The following is a 20280-nucleotide window of genomic DNA, read 5'->3' as shown; positions in this document are numbered from 1 at the left end:
AGTATTAATGTTGTTTTGTTCCAGCCAGTCTGTAAAGCATCTTACAGCCCGTTTAGTTTGGCGAATGGTGTTGGGTTCATTTCTGGCTGATTCCAGGTTGTTTAGCTGTTCTTCTGCCACAGCTGCCGACTGAAAAGCTGCTCAGTGGTGATGACAGTTTGGGAATTTAGTGTCGTCTCATCTTCAGAGTCTGACCAAATCGGCTGTCGGTCAAATGTGACCTTAAGAGTGTCCATTTTCTCTTTGTGTAAAGTAAAAACGTTTAAATGTCTTGAGCGTCTCCTACAGCTGTCAAAGTCGTAACAGCACAGTTAGAACGCTTCTCAACCAATCAGCTTGCGTGGCCGGAACTAACTGTTGTATAATGACCTGTGATCCACAACTGAGATCATTACCATCCAAAACTGTGTAGAATTGAACCAAAGCCTAGTTTATGTCCAATAACAGCCTGACTGCATAACTAGGCAGCATGCTGGCAGCAGCCGTACCTCTCTCTCCTGACAAGACGGGGTGCATGGTGTCCGTTGGTGCTGGGGTGCTGGTTGAGGAGAGGAGGTTTAGGGGGAGAGGGAGACTTATCACCTCTGCCCTTTTCCTCAGATCTACCCTCGGTCGCATCTTTCCACAGCTGCTGCAGCTCTGCTGGAAGCAAACCTGTGGAAACAGTGTTTTCATTCAGTCATAGTTTTAGTCTTTTGGCTAAAAATCTGCAGTGTAGGTCAATAAAGACAGTTAACCAGCTATAATAAGAAAGCTAGCCAGACAGCTCTGGCTACTCATGAAAGTGCTTTAAAACATGCCAATAAATATTAGAAAGTTATAATTATCACACAGATAAACTATCCCAGTACATCACGTTGGTCGGGATAACCCAGCTGGCTAACAGTGACACTGAGGCAGCAGCTAAACTTATCGTAAAATGGTCTGTCTGGCACTTTTCTTTGGATTTGGAGCAAATAATCTAACAGGCTCCCCCAGTAATAATCAGAGACAGGCTTCAACGTTCAACCAAAGAAGACACTGCAACACCGAAGGAGTAGAGTATTCCCTAATGGCTGTAACAGGCTTTAAATGTCCTTGTTTAAGCTGGACTAGTGTGGGAAATTGATCATAAACCACTGCTAGTGTGGTGCTAACATAACAGTGAAAACTGCGCAGGAGCCTTAAGGCTAAGTGGAGCTTTCCGGCAGTGATGGGTTCTTGTTTGGACTTCACTGATGTCATTTTTGTCATGCAACATTATTTTAGTCATATTTTCGCCACCAGTGAGTCGTTCTCCGAGTGAACCTTTTCATCTCTGAAGACTAAAAAGCTCAACAAGCATTTTCATCAGTAATTTTACTGACAATAACATTAACACTGTGTGGAAAAACATGGACTTTTATCTAACCTACCTTAACAATAACCTGCTCATCTAACAGACAGTTACATCAAACATACTGAGGTGCTTTTTTCAACATTACTCTTCACTGCATTTCCAATTATAATGCACCGAATATTCAACAACCAAAATTATTCGGCCGAACAACGAAAGTGTTTTTTTGCCATTTTCGGCCGAATATTCGGTGCATCCGTAATCTTTACTTATCTAACATGGAGAGAAGGTCTGTTGCATTATAATTGGAAATAAGTGATAAGATCGAATAGTTTATACCGAACAATGACGTTTTTAATGAAGCTATTTTTCTAGGAACTAGAGTGGAACTTTTACTCCTCAGCTCCACGGCTAGAGCCAACTGCTCTAGGCTAAAACCCACTTTAACGCATTATTTTTACACAGCGAGTCACACCGGAGCTGAAGTTTCCCAGCTTTTATTCAGTTTCAAGTATTCAAGCCAAATTAAACCCTCTCCATCTCTCTCTCTCTCTCTCACGGTGCACCGCCTGGATCCTCGTGGAGCGAGTGGCTCTCTCTGTAAATGCAGCAAACATACTGGCTGTGTGAAGCACTTTAAAGTGTCACCGTCTGTAGACATTGTTCTGCTGAACTGTCAAGAGGGAGTACATCTTAACTTACTTATGTTAAGTAACACGGTCATACTGTATTTTTTGGGGGGGGGCGCAAATAAAAATATTTTGTTTTACTCATTTATTTAAGTCATATTGATATTTTATTTTTGCTTTAACTGGGAGGGGGCAAATTAATTTATTTTTTTGCTAATTTATTTAAGTCCTTGTGCTTTTTGTTAGTGTGTCTGCTGGGATGTTAAAATGTTCAGTGTTCAATAAATATTTTTACATTACAGTTTAGTAATTATTTTTTCTTTGAAAACCAAGACAAAAATACATGTAGCCTATTTAATTTATGCAATGGTGAAAAAACTGGCAAAATTAATGAAACACTGTGAAAAAAAAAACGAAAACAAATGTTTCATTTTGTTCCGTTTCAGCCGAAACATTTCGTTTCGGTGCATAAAGATACTTTATTCACAGCTGATACATATACAATCACACATAAAACGTATTTAAAAAGTACAATTTTGTGAACAGTAACCAAGCAGAGACTGCGTTAATGCTGTCTTAACGGAACTGACAGGCCTAGCTGCAGCAGTCTTTATGGAAAAGATGTGCTTTACAGGCAAAGCTGATTTAAACAGGCATAGGCATGTCACTTAGGACAAGCCTAAGCCTAGCCCTATGCTAAAGGGATTCAGGGGTGGGTCTGAAGACAGAGATTAAGCCTACTATCAGAAGAAACACTCTGCCTGTTGGTTTGAACTGTACCCAGTTGCGAATGCTGTTAGTACAGTTCATTTAGACAGGTTAGAGCGCGGCCCTGGTGGACCTGGTGAAACCAAAATTTACCACATTGAAAAATTTACCACTGAGAAGGTAGAAATCGGTCCTGTTCCAAGTGAAATCTAGTGTGTGTTGTTTGAAAACAGAACGCAATATGTTCCAACTATAGCCCACAGCCACGCCAGAATAACGTAATTCTAGAAAAATGTATACTGTCACAGCTAATAAGCAGCTGCAGAACATTAATAAGCAAATCTGTTTAAACAGGAAATTGTTTTGTCCAAGCAGATTTTTGGCTCTTATATTTATCTCGTGTGGTTCTAAATTGTCTGAATTAAACAGATTCGATAAACGACATTGGACCATCCATCGGTCCGACCAATGTGAACCCTATGCCTACATTCACATTACAAGCCTCATTGCTCAAATCTGATCTCTCTGACACGATGGTTCACACTCGTTTAGGTGACTCAAATCTGTCATTAATGTGATGAACCGGTGTCCTGAAATGACCCTCATGAGCTCATCCTACTCAGTAACGTCACCTGAATGAATCACGTTCATCATCAGCACAAACTAACGAGCAGAACGAGCTTCGCTGAGAAGATAATTAACTCTGATCAGCTCTCAGCTTCATTATTAGAGCGAGACGAAGGAGAAAAAGGTGAGATGAGCTGCTTTTCCACCGTTTACAGGCTTTAACTTCTGTTCGGCGCTGCTGCCATGGTAACGCTGAATGATTGAGCACGCGCAGTGGAAACACATGAATTCCGATCTGAGCGTCACATTAAGGTCTCATGGACACAAATCAGATACGTATCCGATCTAGGACCACATATTAAAGTGGCTCAGATGGGATTTGAAAAGATCAGATCTGAGTCACATTAGGGCAAAAAAATCGGATTTGTGCCACTTCAACCTGGTAACATGAAACGCAACAATACAGGGTGATTCAAAAAGATTCATCCGATTTCAAAGTGCCATATTTTTACAATCGTGAGGCGCCTAGGAACCAATCACAATCCAATTGAAAGAGGGGGTCATAGAGTTTCTGACTGGCTCCCTTCAGTCTGAGAGGAGATGAGACCCCTGAGCAGAAGGCGTTCTGTGCTCTCCACGTCAATAAAAGTGAATCCATCATAACTGTGCAGTGTGATTTTCGTGGTCAGTGAAGCTCCAACAGCTCAGAGCGTTCGTCGTTGGTTCCACAACACTGGATGATCTCCGAAATCGCACTGAAAGAGCCGTGAGTGCAGCGACACCCGACATGCTCAATCCAGTATGGGATGAGTTTGACTATGGTGTTGATGTTGTCTGTACAGCTGGAGGAGGTTCAGACTGAGACCTTGTAAAATTACGTAATAAACTTCATTCTCAATTAAACCACTTAGAGTTTACTGCATTGATCTGTATCGAGTTAAAAGTGAAATAAATTACTTTGAAATCAGATGAATCTTTTTGAAGCACACTGTATACTATTTTATGTTTATAATCCAAATCAGAGCAACTGCATATACACATTGTATTTTGCACGATCATTAGAAACGCACTAAAATGATTTCTGGTCTTGGCTGAAATACGTGTCGACCAAGCTGGCCAGCAGTCCAGAATCAGAACGAATGAGGAAAGAAAGTGTGCCAGTTCTTACTCTGGGGAAGTGAGGCGAGTGCTGTGGCCTGAGGGAGCGTCAGCAGGCCCTGCCTCTGCAAGCTGAGCAGATGCTGCTGCTGGAGGGAGAGGAGCTGCTGCTGGACAGCCATCTGCTGGGCGATCATCTGCTGCTGGAGAGGATATACACACAATCACACTCAGTACCACAAAAACTAGCACTTGGCACACATGCAACTAATCAGAGGAAACAAACTGAGAATTCGAGAGCTGCGGGCTGCAGCAATCAGGGCTGTTGACTTAAAAGCCCAAAGCTGCACATTTTATATATTAAACTTCACATGGAAGCAGCCACACGAAATAGAGACACAGTTAGAAATTAATGTAATCCAGACACTTCAGCAGTGCTGACACCTATGGACTCAGACCTCTTTGCTGGGTTTGCCACTGTGCTGCTGCTGCTGGAGAAGCTGCAGATGGAGATCGTCTTGCTGCTTCTTGTAGAACTCCTGCAGCTGTTGCTGCAACACAGCCATAACATACACAGGATGGCATTACATAAGATATCTTGAGTAGAGAGAACTGTGTGGAAATATTATCTGATCACTTATTGTAATCATACTGGAACTGGCAGGTTCAACGCTAACTTCCAACTTGCCCAAGCGACCTGAAAATTCACTGTCCCGAACAAATCTTTGTATTTTAAGGTGTTAGAAATAAGAACATATAAACTAATATATTAAGTGAAGGTTATTAATTCTTAAAATAAAACGTTTTTAACAAAACTGCTCAAATTCCTACCACTGATTTGTATTTTTATTTTATTATAAATACACACACACACACACACACACCATCTAAACCGCTTATCCTTCTGGGTCGCGGTGGGGTGCTGGAGCCTATCTCAGCTGTCACTGGGCAGAAGGCAGGATACACCCTGGACAGATCGCCAGTCAATCGCAGGGCAGACAGACAGACATACACATTCACACACACTCACACCTAGGGGCAATTCAGCATGTCCAATCAGCCTGACTGCATGTCTTTGGACTGTGGGAGAAAACTGGAGAACCTGGAGGAAACATGCAGACTCCACACAGAAAGGACCCTGGTCGCCCGGCCGGTAATCGAACCCAGGCCCTTCTTGCTTTGAGTCGACAGCGCTACCCACTGCGCCACCCTTAATATAAATAAATTCACATTTTTCGCTGCTACCCAAGCAACGTGACAGAGAGACTCGATGTGACACTCGAGTGACTGTTTTCTAAACGATGTAGTTCCGACAACGAAAGAACCACTTTTATTTTCCCTACAAACTTTACAGACCATCTCAGGCACAGAGGGTCAAAATCGACCCACGAGATTTGTGATCGTTTCCATGAAGGATCGAAGCTGCGGACTCGCTTTGCTTCGTATTCGCCTCGCTCTGGCGTCATTTGTCAACAAATAAAACCATTGGTTTGTTTTAACTGGATGCACGAAGGGATACGATCATTTCTGTATGGCGAGGGGTGAAATATTCAAGCGAACTAAGTTTGGCCTCAGTTACGCTGTTCTGTTAACATTGCGCCCCCACCCCAACATGAACCCAGCTGATCGGGCAAGTGATTTCGGGCAGTCGTTATTGCTGAACCCTGTTGTTGATAAATGGAAATGTTTTGAATGGCTATATTTTGATTTGTGTGTTTGTACCTGCTGTAACATCACAGCCTGCTGTTGTTGCAGTAACAGTTGAAGTTGCTGGGGGCTCAGGACTTGCTGCTGGAGGATTTGCTGCATCTGCTGAGGAGTGACCACCTGAGGAGTCATCATCGCCAACGATACAGGCACCTGCAGAACACACACAGACCGGTTTAAAAATTCTGATAAGCGCAAGTATGCTGCATCCAAATGGCTTTAGTACATAGTAACAGTGTACGGTCTGAGTAAATGTGACTGACAAGAGATTATTTGCAGTGGACATAAGGTTTACTAACTTAACTGTTTTTAAAACTGTGGGTCAGTGTGGGGACGAGTGGAGTGAGACAGCTGCATTAAGGTATATCTTTGACACTGTTTTTGAGTCCAGAGCTAAACGAAGCTCGTTTTAGGTCTGAAGTTTCCGCAGTGCTGGTGCTCTCAAATGCTCGTGTGTTATCAGTGTGGCTTTTAAATGGCCATGCGCTGCACACACAGCCATGCGCATTTCAAGTGCGTTTATCGCATAAACGACAACGGTAGGGACGAGTGCTTCAAGTACTTTTTTCCTGCTAGCAGCACCTGCCACTAAAATAGTACAAAATACTGCTTTGGTGCCACGCCCACATCAGCCCACTTAAGGTACTCAAAGGACAACGCTGGCTAGCCAACGAAACCAGCTGACGACATGATCAGGATGAGATTTAATTAAATAATTTTAAATTAGATGTCCAAATAAATATTAATTGAATTTATTAAGAATTATTAATATTGTTTTCATAGTAAAGCTCAGATCTGAATGGATCAAACGCAATACTTACAGAAGTATTATTATTTGAATCTTTCCTTTAAAATAATAATATTGTATAAGTGCTGCAATAATATTGTATAAGTACTGCATGTAATCCATTTATATATATATATATATATATATATATATATATATATATATATATATATATATATCTCATGGTATGCTATTGCATGTGTTCACTAAAACAACACAATGCTGAGCGCCTGGGCTGAAAAGTGGGTTGAAATCTTAGCTCTTCTGGTGCATTTATTTCTTATTTCACCTCACAGAATAGTATCAATGCTTTTTTGTAATAATTTTCTAATAAATTAAAACATTTCAGTAGTTTTAAACTAAGCTACTAATAACCTTATTAAGCTATCATTAAGCTAGCTCTGGGAAATGTTTACTGAACATGAAGCCGAGCCGAACTACTGATGAAATTCACATAGTTGAAGATTTCACTTATGATCAACAACAACAACAACAACAACAACAACAACAACAACAATGTGTAAGACGTGTATTTAAAAAACAGCAGCCCGATCATTACGGACTAATATCTTAATAAATATTGTGTAATCTTCAGTGTAAACCTCAAGATTTCATTCAATATAATTATTCAGGGGATGCTTCATCAAATTTTAAATTTCACCACCACTTGATTCTATTCGGTACGGTTCAGAAATATTTTTTAAAATACAAAATTGTGACTTGAGGCCAGCATTACAGGTAACACACTAGTGTACACATATATATCAAACAATACTGAGTTACCTTTATTATTATGTAATTAATATTATGATTTTTACTGAATCAGTTAATGTTTAAAAAGTATGACAGCTAAAAATGGCACAGATCTAAGCTGCTGCAGGCTGTACTGTGCCCGTTATTGTAGATCTCGCCCTGGTTTAGTGAAAAAAGTAATCATTTTGTTATAAATGGTGGATATTTGTGAATATGTAAAAATTCAGTTTGTTATAAGGGGTACAATTAACACTATACTAAGGCCTTTTTTGTCCCCAGTTTTCTACCAATTTAGTAGTTAATTTCCAGCAGCTGTTTAGGTTTCTGGATCATACGATAGCTACTAACATGGGAAAGTAAGGGCTAATGTGCTGTCCTCAAAGTCACCTGAAGCTCATGCACCACCATTGTGCTGAATGTTGGAGGGCAAGGAGGAAAAGGGCATCATTCCCACGCTTAAGAAGAGTAAATTACGCTGTCTTGGTCTCCTGAACACAGGATTTATACCAATAAATGATCGCGCTAAACCTTAGAATACATTTCTGTTTGAAAATAGCCCAAGAATTTTTGTTTGGCATAAAATTGAGCATATATTTTAGTGAATATGATAAAATTAACACAGTTGAAAAGCTATTTCACACCCCTAATAAACACCCTGCACTGTACCAATAAGAGTCCTTGGGCAAGACTCCTAACACTCCCTTCACCTACCTGTGTAAAATGATCAAAACTGTAAGTTGCTGTAAGTAAACGTAACACTGCACACCTCAGTTCTGATGAAGGTAAACGCTAAACACACCAGCGTTATACAAGCATGCAGACAGACATCCAGACGGCCAGCAGAACAATGAAGAGACACACCATGCCCTTCCTTCCCTGTGAGAACACAACCTACTGCATCCTATGAAAACCCTCAGCCAAAGACAAAAGACGTAACGTGGCTGGGGCTCGAACCTAAACCCCTTGCGGGACGCGTCTCAGTGTTGGTGGGGGTAGGAGGAGGATTTACTGTTCTTTGTCCTTTTCTCAATAACACAAAGCAATACGTCGACACTTCAGAATACAAAACAACACTCAAACGCAGAAGGCGGCCTACTAGTTCTCAGAGTTTGGGTATTCAGGGAATAGCCGAAGTTCTCAGAGCTTTAACTATAAACATAAACAAGGCTACATAAACAAACAAACATCTCAGGAAAAAAAAGGATGGGGCCCTCAGACCTCTACGTTGCTTCAAATTCCCCTGACCCTGACTGAGAAAGATCGTAAAACTGGGCTACTCATTCCAAACCCTGTGCACATGTATAATTTAGAAACACAATTTGCGGGAGACAGAAAGAAACGAGTAAAGAAGACAAATGCATTATTCATTTCCACTTTTGCTGACATGGGTTCAAAGAACTCGCGTTAAAGCAGCTACAAAAGAAAACACAAAAAACACTAATACCCACAAGAGAGACTGGTGTCTCAACAAATGTACAGACTTCAAAATGAGTTAGCATGCATCACTTAGCCTCAAGCAATTACTGCCGCTGAAGCCACACACGCACACACACACATGCACTCGCACAGCTTTTTAAAAAATTGTTTACAACAAACATAAACAGAATAATTAAAGTCACATTTATGGATCCACATAAATAATACATCCACCAGGGTACACAGCAACTGTAAAAACAAAACTGGAGATTGCATTTTAATTAAGGCTCTGCAACACAAACAAACAAGGGGTTCCAGTAAAGCTGGCTGTGTTGTGCTTCAAGTAAACACGGCGCTGGACCATGTCACTGCAGCCATGAGTGAAATATAACAGCTGACTGTCACACACACACTCATGCACTCGTTCCCACACCATCTGTGTGGGTGTGCGGGAGGACAGACGTGGGCAGACGTGGCTGAAAATGTCTAATAATGGGCAGAAAATCATCTTGAACATTATACCCCTTATTCCTTATTCTCCTGGGTATTTTTCGGTTTGTCCATCTGAATTTACATACATCATAAGGGAAATTATTCAGTAACTGCATGAAATAAATGTAAATTTTTGGGGGGTTTTTTGTAAGTTCCCCTCAAATTGAAGTGTTTTATGATCATAAACATAAGGCTATATGCTTACAATTTATTGCTGAAAGCCAAAAATAATTTTTACAGTGTACATCACTGAAGAGACGCACAGTTTACAGCTTAGATTTGTGGAAAAATGGGTTGACGTTCAGTAAAAAACAAACAAAAAAAAAAAAAAAGCTTCTTTTATTCTGAAGTTTTAACCTCTTATTCTCCAGGGTATATTTTGGTTTTTCCATCTGAATTTACGTGACCAAATCGTAAGGCTAATTATTCAGTAACTGCATGAAATACATGTAAATTTTTATTTTATTTATTTTTTGTAAAGGTTCCCCTGAAATCAACAGAACATGTGTTTTATGATCACACACATATTGCTATATGCTTACAATTTACTGCTGAACACTTACACACTTCATTTTTTTTTATAAAAGTAATTTTTACAGAGTATATCAATAAAGAAACACCATCTGAGATCCAGTTTGAAGCTCAGATTTGTGGAAAAATGGGTCGACTTTCAGTAGAAAAAGTTGTGAGTTCAGCTTCTTTTATTCTAAAGTTTTAAAACTACATCACCCATCTATTTGGCTGGAAAGAAGACAGTTACAGCTCTCATATGACCCCCACCTTTTGAATGTGGCTTATGAAATATGAAAGCTATAAAGTACAGAATATGACAAAGTACGTTTTGGAACCAGGGACTAATAATCAACCTTAAAAAACTCCCAGCAGAGAGAAGTTTGGTCTGCCTCTGAAAAAGACTACAGCTCTTGGCAGCCTCTCTCAGCCAAACCCGAGCCCTCCGTCAAAATTAATGTAAATAACTCCCCTTTTACAGTCTCGGAGAACACTGATGAGTGTTGTTTCCATGACGACAGACAAGTCCAAACACCGTTTTTGTTGTTGTTATTGTTCTTGCCAGTGTGTCGGAGAACCAACTCCCCATGAGTGAGCACATGTCAACAAGCGAGCGCTTCTGAAAACACGGCCCATAAATCAACAGGCTTCAACCGTCCAAAAACAAACACGGCCCTTTGTTATTGCCCTCAATACCTTGAACGTTTCTGGTTTGGGTTCCCCGCCCAAAGTAAAAATAACATTCTTTCCTTTACTCTGCATCTGGGTAAATATGAAAAGCAGACACGGGGAAAACAAAACAAAACAGAACAGAACTGCAGCTCTGCTAAAACAGCCCTTAAAGTGGATTTCTATACAGATTTGGACAGGAAAACAATGAGAAAACCCTTTTAGCATTACGGCATGGAATCAAAGATCAGATATCACCGTCCCCGAGTCTTTTATTTAGTTCATCACTCCCTCGTGACAGAGGAAAAAAGAAAAATCGATGTCCTTCTGAAGTAGACAACTCAATTACAGTCCGCGATCCATGATGGCTCTGTAACATAATGCGGTGAGCGCCTGCTCAGCATCCCACTCGTTTTCAAACAGCATAATGAAGTTATTTCCTGCCCACACAAATTTAACACAATAAACCAAACGAGCAACACTCCTCGTTTAACATGTTTACCCACTGCTCTTAAAAGAAGAAGATGTAAGACTACAAACAATAAAACATTAACAGCTTTCTGAGACTTTATGAGGATGAAGTTTGAAGGTTTGTGCCTCATTCAGACAACAATATACGCAACAAAACCGAAAAGAAGGCAATAATAATGATGATAAGCTTTGGACAAACCTGGTAAATTCCATTGGTGTGAAAGGTAGAGTGTCAAGCAGGACCAATGTTGTTTTAATACTAGCGAGAGTGGTAGTGTCAGTACTCAGCCAGCGTGAAGGCAACTGCCCAACCCATCCCATCCTGCCTCACCCCTCTCCTCCAATGACAGGCTGCCAAAGAGCACAACCTCAGTTCAGCTGTCCAGTCACATGGCTGGAACTGATAGCTCCACCCAAAACACTTAACCTATCGTCGTACTACCTGACCTGGAGCACCAACATGCTGAAGTCCATTCATTCTCACTCAATTCAAAACGGTCAAAGACGGTTTTATCAATGAGATATTATGACTTATGTGTCTAAACTTCTTATAATGAAATAAAATGATGAAAAAGAATCTGTTATATAAAACAAATTGTGCTAATAGCAAAAGCTGCTGTGCTCAACTACAGCTCTTCTGTTCATGAGCATGTGATAAGCCGGGCAGTCGAGTCTGATACAAACACCATCTGACTTATTTGCAGTGTTTGTGTTGTGAGCAGTAAACAAGACTATAGAGCTCTACCTGCGTTTCTGGATCCTTCTCCCCACTCTTCTGGGATTTCTCCCCACACTGCTGTTGCTGTTGTTGAGCAACTTGAAGTGCCTGAAGATGCAAAAAACAATAACAAAACCCTGATTGGCTCATGAAGTCTCCAAGGAGCATCTACATTGTTTTTGAGCAAAGCACATGCGAGTGCACTGTTTTTTAATCCGTTAAGGCGTACAACACTTAAGCCCTTGTTAGTGTTGTTGAAATTCTATAATGTCCACTACAAACGGCCAAAATCCACCAAGCACAACAGGTTGGCATGTAATGGAATTGGGGAAAATATATTAATCTTTTAATCCACTTTAACTTGCTTCAGTGGCAAATCAGTAGTGTCAAAATATGTTAATGCAGAGACACTGAGAAATACAGGGTGTCCCAAAAAAATTGACATCATTTCGTGGTCTAATAACAGCCAGTTCTTCCTCAAATGACCTCAAATTTTAATAAAATGTGTAAAAACTAACCAGGTTTAATTTTTAATGTTTTTTTCAGGTTGAAGAACGGCGTTCACTAGAAATGAAAAGGCATTTAGTGTGTTAGAATATGCTCGAACACAGTCAAACGAGAGTGAGCAGCGGCATTTTCGAGAAAATTCAATAAAAATGCATCAACTGGAGACACAAGGCATGCTACAGCGTGTTTGGCAGGAGCTGGACTACCGACTTGACGTGTGTCGTGACACCGGTGGTGCACATATTGAACATTTGTGAAGCTGTGAAATCGGTTATAAAATCTACATCCCTCTGAATTTCTTGTTTGAGTTTTGATAAATAAATCTTGTATTGTTCAACATGAAGCCTATTTAATTTCATCTGCCAGGACATGCAGTTACTCAGATACTCACATCTCAAATGATGTCAGTTTTTTTGGGACACCCTGTATTTTACATGAAGCTTCATTTGAACATTTTTTTGTTCAGCCAGCACAAAGAAAAGACACAGGTTACAATCACAAACCACAGACTTCTATTCTAGAGCAAAGAGCTTGTTTAAATCATTAACTAATGTTGTCTTTAATAGCTGATAATCTGTTCATTTTACCCATCATACTGTGGTCTTCCATGAGTATTTCTCAGGTGTTTTCAGGATAAATCGTTCAAATAAGCAGGTTAATTAGCCTACAATGCTGAGGCTTCACTGCTGTTGGAACAAAACATCGCATTTCTAAAATGATGGCTTTACAGGAAAAGGGAAAACCATGCTCTCCTTTTATTGTAAGTCAATGGAACCAGACTTTCCAAGCAATTTTGGCCCATTTCTGTTTGTCCATTCATCATGAAATTTACATGATGAGATCAACAGTCATTTTCAAATTATACCAAAAACTGAAAAACGACAAAAACGTAGATGAGGTTTTGTTCCGACAGCAGCGATTTATAAGGTCACACTGAGTGTGTTTACATGCACTTAATTAGTCCGATCATCATCAGATTTCTGCAGTTATCTGATTATTCAAACGGCCATGTAAACAGCACACTCCGATCTACAAATCTCAAGAAATCTGATAAAGAGGCTGGATTTTAGCCCAGTAATCAGATTTCTCAGTGCATGTAAACTCTTAAGCTGATTTCTATCGGATTTCTCAGTCTGCGCACGCGCGAGATCAGACAGTGGATGTCGCGAGACGCAGCAAAACACAAAATAATGGATGTAAATATTCTTAATTTTCTAGATGATGTAAGTTCAGATTTTCAGGTAAAGTAGCAGAACGTCAAACTTCTGTGAGTTTATTGGCTGGTGCTAAAGCAGAAATCTGATTACTGTCTGACTCATGTAGACCTGGAGTTTTCCCATTATCTGATTACTCAAGTGCATGTAAACACAGTTTTTAATCATACATGGGAAAAAAACTTACTGTGCAAAATGCTTTCCAGCTGCTGCTGGTCTAACTGCATGATGCTTTCACTGTCCACTGTTTAAGGATACTAACTAGGCTAACTTGGACTGATTGCTAGAGTTAATGCTAAAGATATGCAGCCTAAAGTGGTGTGTCACCTTACGAAAGCAAATCTAGTCAAGTTTTAGGCCCATAATTAGTTTGTATTTAAAACATTAACTGAATGTTTGCTGTTTACATAAAAATGTAATATAATACAAATTAATAAATTAATTTTGCCAAGATCCCACAGGGTTTGCAAGCACCACACACAAACTTGCATTGCCACTAAGCAGTAACTAGCCTGCACGCTGCTTTTATCTGTGACATTCATTTTCTAAACCACTGGAAACAAGTGACATGAAAAACTCTAGTATTAGTAATTTTGAAAACTCAATTTTTTATATTCTGGTGAGAACAAATCGCAGCCCTGCCTTCTCTGGTTCTCAGAAAGGCCTAATTTCTTGGGAGGTCTCACTATAGGCTTTCCCAGTTGTAACAACCTTGCATGCGTGACATGTTCTTCCTCTTGGAAATTTAGACAAATTCAAATTTGTTTTTCTGCTGCGTTGCGTCGAGTGTTGGCACCAGAACACAAACTACTGCCAGGCTGCTTGGACCCTTTTTATTTTAGGAACTACAAAGGCTGAACAGATGTAGATGTTGATGTAGACGATCCACACCAGGCTATCAAAATCACTGTGCAACCAGGGAGAGAAAGTTTGCAAAACCTCTGAAATAAGAATATGATTAGATGGAGATTTTTCACAAGCATTCAGAACATTACACAAGGAGAAACAAGTCCATGATTACAAAATACCACAGTTCAGTCTAAGTAACAACTATCTTTAAAAAAAATTCCCACATTAAAAAACATTTCCCACATTTAAGTGCTTGGGGCAAATATACTATCATGCAAAACATGATATTGCAAAGGCTTCAGCTGCATAACCTGCAAATATTTGGATGAAAGAAAAAAAAACTTTTAGAACAAGAGACCATTTAAGTAATGCGAATAGATATTTAACATACAGGGATATATTCCAAAAATACTAATAAAAGATAAAAGAGGAGGGAAAAAATTTGAAAAGTTCATACGGTCAATCAAACTGGGACAGTGACGGATCCACAGTCTGTGAATCTAAACACTTCTTTGCATACCTATACATTATATGTATGTATATATATATACACACACACACACACACACATATATATATATACACACATACATACACATACATTTTATATATATATATATATATATATATATATATATATATATATATATATATATAAAATTGAATCTGCAGACAATGTAAAGGGCAGCAGGCATTTTCCCATTTTGTCTACAACCGAAAACCATCAGAAATGGAGATACAAGGTTTTCATATATATATATATATATATATATATATATATATATATATATATATATATATAAAATACCCATTCAAACTGCTGGAGCAACTGTGCATTCGTGGGCTCCCAGGAATGGATATTTGCTGCACAGGATTATAATTGAAGGCTTCAATAAAAGTCAGTGTCTCAAAGTTTTCATGACAAGTAAAACACAAAGACAAAGCATAAATAAACCAACAAGAACCACATTTTCACAAAAGAAAAAAAATCCTGTAAATAACTTAATTTTGTTTCAACTGCTTTCAAACTAACTTTGAACAGTGCAGCTTTCTGCTTTCCCCAGAACTTTAAAAAAACAATGCAATAACAGGTCTGTGGTCTAAGAGCCTTTGGTTCTGTGTTTATCAGTGGAAAAGTGGCTATTTAGACGCAACAGCAAACAAGAACGTTCAATCATATAGAAAAAAAACCTTCACAATGATAACACAAAGCCACAAACATGGCTGTGGATTTGACGGAGCACATTTTCCAGCGTCTCCTGTATACGCTCTCATTTTCCATTGTAAAGCCCCAAAAGAGAGAAATCCAGGAAACAGGAATTTAACAATTGTGAAAACAAAATGGCCAGCAAGAGAAGCGTCCTCCCTGCTCTGACCCCTCACACCTCTGTGGGGTCAAACATCTGGCCCTCCGGAACTCCCCCATACGGAGCATGGCGGAAAGAGAAGAATGGTGGATGGGAGATGAGGGGAAATGGAAAACTTCAATGGAAAAGTGACAGGGGATGCAGACGGATCGTGTTGAGAGAGACCCGAGGGAGAGGAGAGCGATACGGGACGAGGGAGAAAGCTGAGTGTTTCTGAGTGAGGGGGAGAACGGAGGGGGCTACCCTGAAGCCCACAGCTGTCTGGCCTGCGTTTCAGAGGCCAAGGGTTGACCGTGGTGACATCATTGGTCTGGAAGCTGAGTGTGGGGCACGGAGAACGGGCAACAGTGTTTGGGTGATCCTAGCAGAACCGTGTGGTGTTTGGGAACCAAGCAGACACAAATACACTAGACTTTGGTAAACATTAGGCCCTTAAAACACTCGCTCACTCATAAATTACACTCAGTGCTAAAAAAACAGGCATAAATGAGTTATTAGTCATGTTCTCTTCAACGTTTGCTCAACACTCGTTGCTCAACAACACGACTGTGCAACCAGTGTTGGAATGTCGGAATGATTTTTTTAAGCAACCGTTTCCTTTAAATATCCCTTTTTACTAAATTTCACAAACAGAATTTAACCTGCCGTCACTGGAAACATTATCCCAGACGTGAGACTTCTTTTCTTTAATTTCAGGCGTAGGATGGCAGTGACTGACCACAGTCAGGTCAATGATGAGACGGATCACATTACCTGTTGTATCTGCTGCAAACTGGCCGAAGATGTTTTCACTGTTGACAAACTCTCGCTGGCCACTTGCGCCTCCTCTGAGCTCAGTCGCTCCTGGCCAGCTGGGCTGCTATTGGCTGCTTGATCTGTCTTGGATTCCTGCATGTCGTCGTAACAACCTAAAGGAATACATACAATACAAATTAGTAAACGAGTAAAACGTAAACATCTTGTCATGATGAAGAAAATCTTAAGATAAACAAGGACAGAACATAAGAAGAGGGTATTCTCGCGTTTCACGTGACGCTGTGTAGTCGCCGCCATTCTGAGGACCGAATCAGGGAGTGACTGCGCCTAGTTTAGTGTTTCTCTTTGCTGTTCACACCTCGTTCAGCCCAAGAAGGGATTAATTAGCTAATAATATCAGGTATTTTAACCAGGAAACCACAGTTATGCAGTGCAGGGGTTTCAGGACTGGAGCTGAACTCTGAACTAACTGCACTAGCAAACTTACAGAATCACGTCTGTCGAAACGACGTCGTTTTCCGACCCACGACATTCAGTTTGATATTTAATGCTTATGTTTCTCCATTCAAACGTTATTTAACCTCTTATCATCACGGGTTTTTTGGTTTTCCCATCTGAATTTACATGCCCAAACCGTAAGGCAAATTATTCAGTAACTGCATGAAATACATGTATATTTGTTTTTGTTTTTTTTTGTAAATTAACAAAAAATGTGTTATATGATCATAAACATAATGCCATACGCTCACAATTTACTGCTGAAAGACAAAAATCTTAGACACTCTTTATATTTTTTAATAAAAATAATGTTTACAGAGCAGATCACTGAAGAGACGCCGTCTGAGATCCAGTTTGTAGCTCAGATTTGTGGAAAAATGGGTCGACTTTCAGTAGAAAAAAAATTGTGAGTTCAGCTTCTTTTATTATCAGGGTTTAAAATGACATCACCATCTATTTGACTGGAAAGAAGACAGTTACAGCTCTCATACGACCCCCACCTTTAGAATGCAGCTTATGAAATATGAAAATTATGAAGAATATGACGAAGTGCGTTTTGGAACCACCGGAATTAAAAAGGTTAAATCTCCAGAAAGTTATACCGGCTGTCTGCAGCTCCGTTAGGGGGCGACTGTTTATCTCTCGGCTGTTAACATCAGCTAAAGTTATCTAAAGGCCAGCATTGATCACATCTGTGTTAATTAGCTGATGTCGTTACTTTCCTATGATCACAGAGTTCATCTCCTCTTTATGCAACACCATGGGATCCTTTACCCACCCTGACGTGAAGAGCCGGTGGGCTTCTGTGCTTTTAAATGCTGTGAGAGACTCTCAGAATAGGGAGAGGGGCTGAGTATGAGATAAATATATCAGGAAACCACACATGTGACAGCTTTCCGCCAGTTTAAGTGGCACCAGGAGTTCAGGGGGAAACCGTATAAGGATCTCAGCTTATTTATCGACTTTGTCGAGGAAAAGTTTTTCTCTTCCAAAGTAAGGAGAGTAATTTCAGCCATTTTTCACCTCTAGTTACGTTTGTGTGGAGCAGCAAAGCCAGAAATTGGTGGTACAGTCAGAGCCGGTTTATGAGGAGGACTAGCCACTTCCTATTTCCCCCATTATATCAAACACAGGACTGCTTAACAGCAGAGGGCGCTCACGCGAGTCCTCAATGAACGGAAGTAAATGGGGCTCAACGGCTAAAAACGAAAAGTTAAAATAGTTTCTAATCACTGAACCAGAACCTCTCTAATTTTAGAAAACAGGATTTATTTCACTAAAAAAACAAAGAAATCTCACCTGTATGTTTACTTTTTTCTACAGCAAACGGGTTTTGCGCAGCAGGAGGCGGGCATTACTGCTACTGAGTGCTGATTGGTTGGCGAGCGGAGCAGCTCATTGGCTGTTCACGCTCACTGACGTCATGAGGCGCCGTTTTAAACTCCTATAACTCGAGTTTAAAAGCTCTTAAAAACATAACAGCGCGTTAAAATGTTTTATGATATTCAATGTTCAGGAAATGATTTAATTTCTTTACATTAAAAATGTTTCAGCATTTATAAACTATGATTTTGCTCAAACGCTCCACATCAACCCATTCATTCCGGACTCGCTCGGGAGCGCCCTCTAGTGTCTGAGAAACCCGGAAGACATTGCAGAGTGGGAATTCTCCTCTCTACAGGTTCTCTGGTATGGTATTATGTTAAGGTATTAATGGGGCACAAACAAGTGTAACTGTGAAAGAAATGTCGGTGTGAAATGAATGACATGTCACTTCTGCCCTTGAGCAGACAATCTGCTCTGTCAACAAACATCTGTGCGAAACAGTCTTGATGGCATCAGTGCGTCTCCAAACAAACCGACGGGAAAACAAAAAACACTTCTAGCTCTTCTGCTGAACGATGCAGGCTAACCTGTCGGCCTGCTCTGCGCTGTACTGTGTACAAATGTTATACTTCATTTTACCTTCATTACAACTTTGGGTAATCTTTCTGCAGTCCTACTCGAACGGGATTACTCTTCCACAGGGAGACGAGATAATGACAATTTACCACAGAAAAAAGGAGAAAACACGTCAAACCATTTAATTTAGCTGTCATTCCTTTTACTCTAACTATCTGTCTTGTCTTAAGCGAATGTACTGTCACCGGCGCCGTCATTAGCCTGGGAATTCAGAGCCAACAGTCAACATTACTGCACAAAATCAAACGTCTCTGTATTTATGTTTTAATGTGCTCACCTGTACGCTTGAGGAGGGTTTTTACTGAACTGGGAAAAATCTGCTTTTAGTTACAGTGTATATATGTATTACTGTCTTGTTTTCATTATTTTATTTATTTATTTATTATTATTTATTTTTATTTTAATTTTGATTATTTTATTATTTGTCATTTTAATTACTTTAGTTTACTTTTTGATCTTTTTCTTTTATTTTATTCTGATTTTACTAACTTTTACATTTTAGCTACATTTTAATCCCTGTTTTATATTTTTTATTGTATTTTTAAGTATTTTTATTATTAATGTTTATTTTTTTTATATTTACCTGATTTGCGTCTTTTTTTTTAAATTAAATTTACTTTTATTACCTGATATGTTCTTACACATTATCAACCCCTTGTCCTGTATCAACTCTGCAACATTGTAAATGAGGGTCACCCTCAAAGTTCTCCGAGGTTAACTGTTGGTTTATTGATTGATATGAAGTACAGGGAGATTCACTCGAAAGAGGCCCTGAATATTCTGTAATGACTCTCTCTAGGAAGAAGCAATCTGAACCAAACAACGTGCAATGAGCTCCTCAGATTATCGGAGCGCTGAGGTTAGGCGCAGGACATCCGTCGCAACGTTTGACCTCCGTCTGCAACTTCCAGGTGAAGACCCCCTGTACCCCTTCATCTGTCTGGCACAAAATGGAGATCACTTCCAGCATCGCATGTAATGCAGTCGATTACCCAGACGTCAAGGTGTGTAGAGTGTTTTCTTGGTTCAGGTTGCTTCATCTTAACGGGAGTTAGAGCAGAATATTCAGGGCCTCTTTCGAGTGAATCTCCCTGTTTATATCAGAGGTTCTCAATCTTTTCCACCTTAAGGCCCTCCTGAAAGCGTGAAGGCCCACAAGAAAATAAAACCCAATGTTTTTGCTCAAAAGTGTCATTTTTGGGAAATTTTCACCACACTGATATGTACCCTTGCAGTATTTGATGTGTATCAGTATATCAGCATAATACTGAAAGGTCAGGTATCTCT

The 20280-nt window shown here is 39.8% G+C and overlaps 1 protein-coding gene across 5 annotated transcripts in view; it reads right to left on the bottom strand.

Moving 5' to 3' along the window:
* Positions 1-20280, bottom strand: part of foxp1a (forkhead box P1a) — a 59544-nt gene that overhangs the window by 21536 nt on the left and 17728 nt on the right. The window contains exons 2-7 of one of the 5 annotated variants that reach the window (XM_036590718.1): positions 16531-16685; positions 11868-11948; positions 6040-6177; positions 4776-4868; positions 4388-4517; positions 489-654 (exon numbers count right to left, since the gene is read on the bottom strand). In XM_036590718.1, the coding sequence (XP_036446611.1) occupies positions 489-654; positions 4388-4517; positions 4776-4868; positions 6040-6177; positions 11868-11948; positions 16531-16671 (749 nt within the window). In that variant the 5' untranslated portion in view covers positions 16672-16685. Of the gene's footprint in view, positions 1-488; positions 655-4387; positions 4521-4775; positions 4869-6039; positions 6178-11321; positions 11828-11867; positions 11949-16530; positions 16686-20280 lie in introns of those variants that run through there. The other 4 variants (XM_036590716.1, XM_036590717.1, XM_036590720.1 and 1 more) reach the window with 4 other exon arrangements.

The sequence above is a fragment of the Colossoma macropomum genome, unplaced genomic scaffold, assembly GCF_904425465.1.
Source record: "Colossoma macropomum unplaced genomic scaffold, Colossoma_macropomum, whole genome shotgun sequence".
NCBI lineage: Eukaryota > Metazoa > Chordata > Actinopteri > Characiformes > Serrasalmidae > Colossoma > Colossoma macropomum.
The sequence above is the reverse complement of the archived record's forward strand: the minus strand, read 5'-3'. Positions and strand labels throughout refer to the sequence as shown.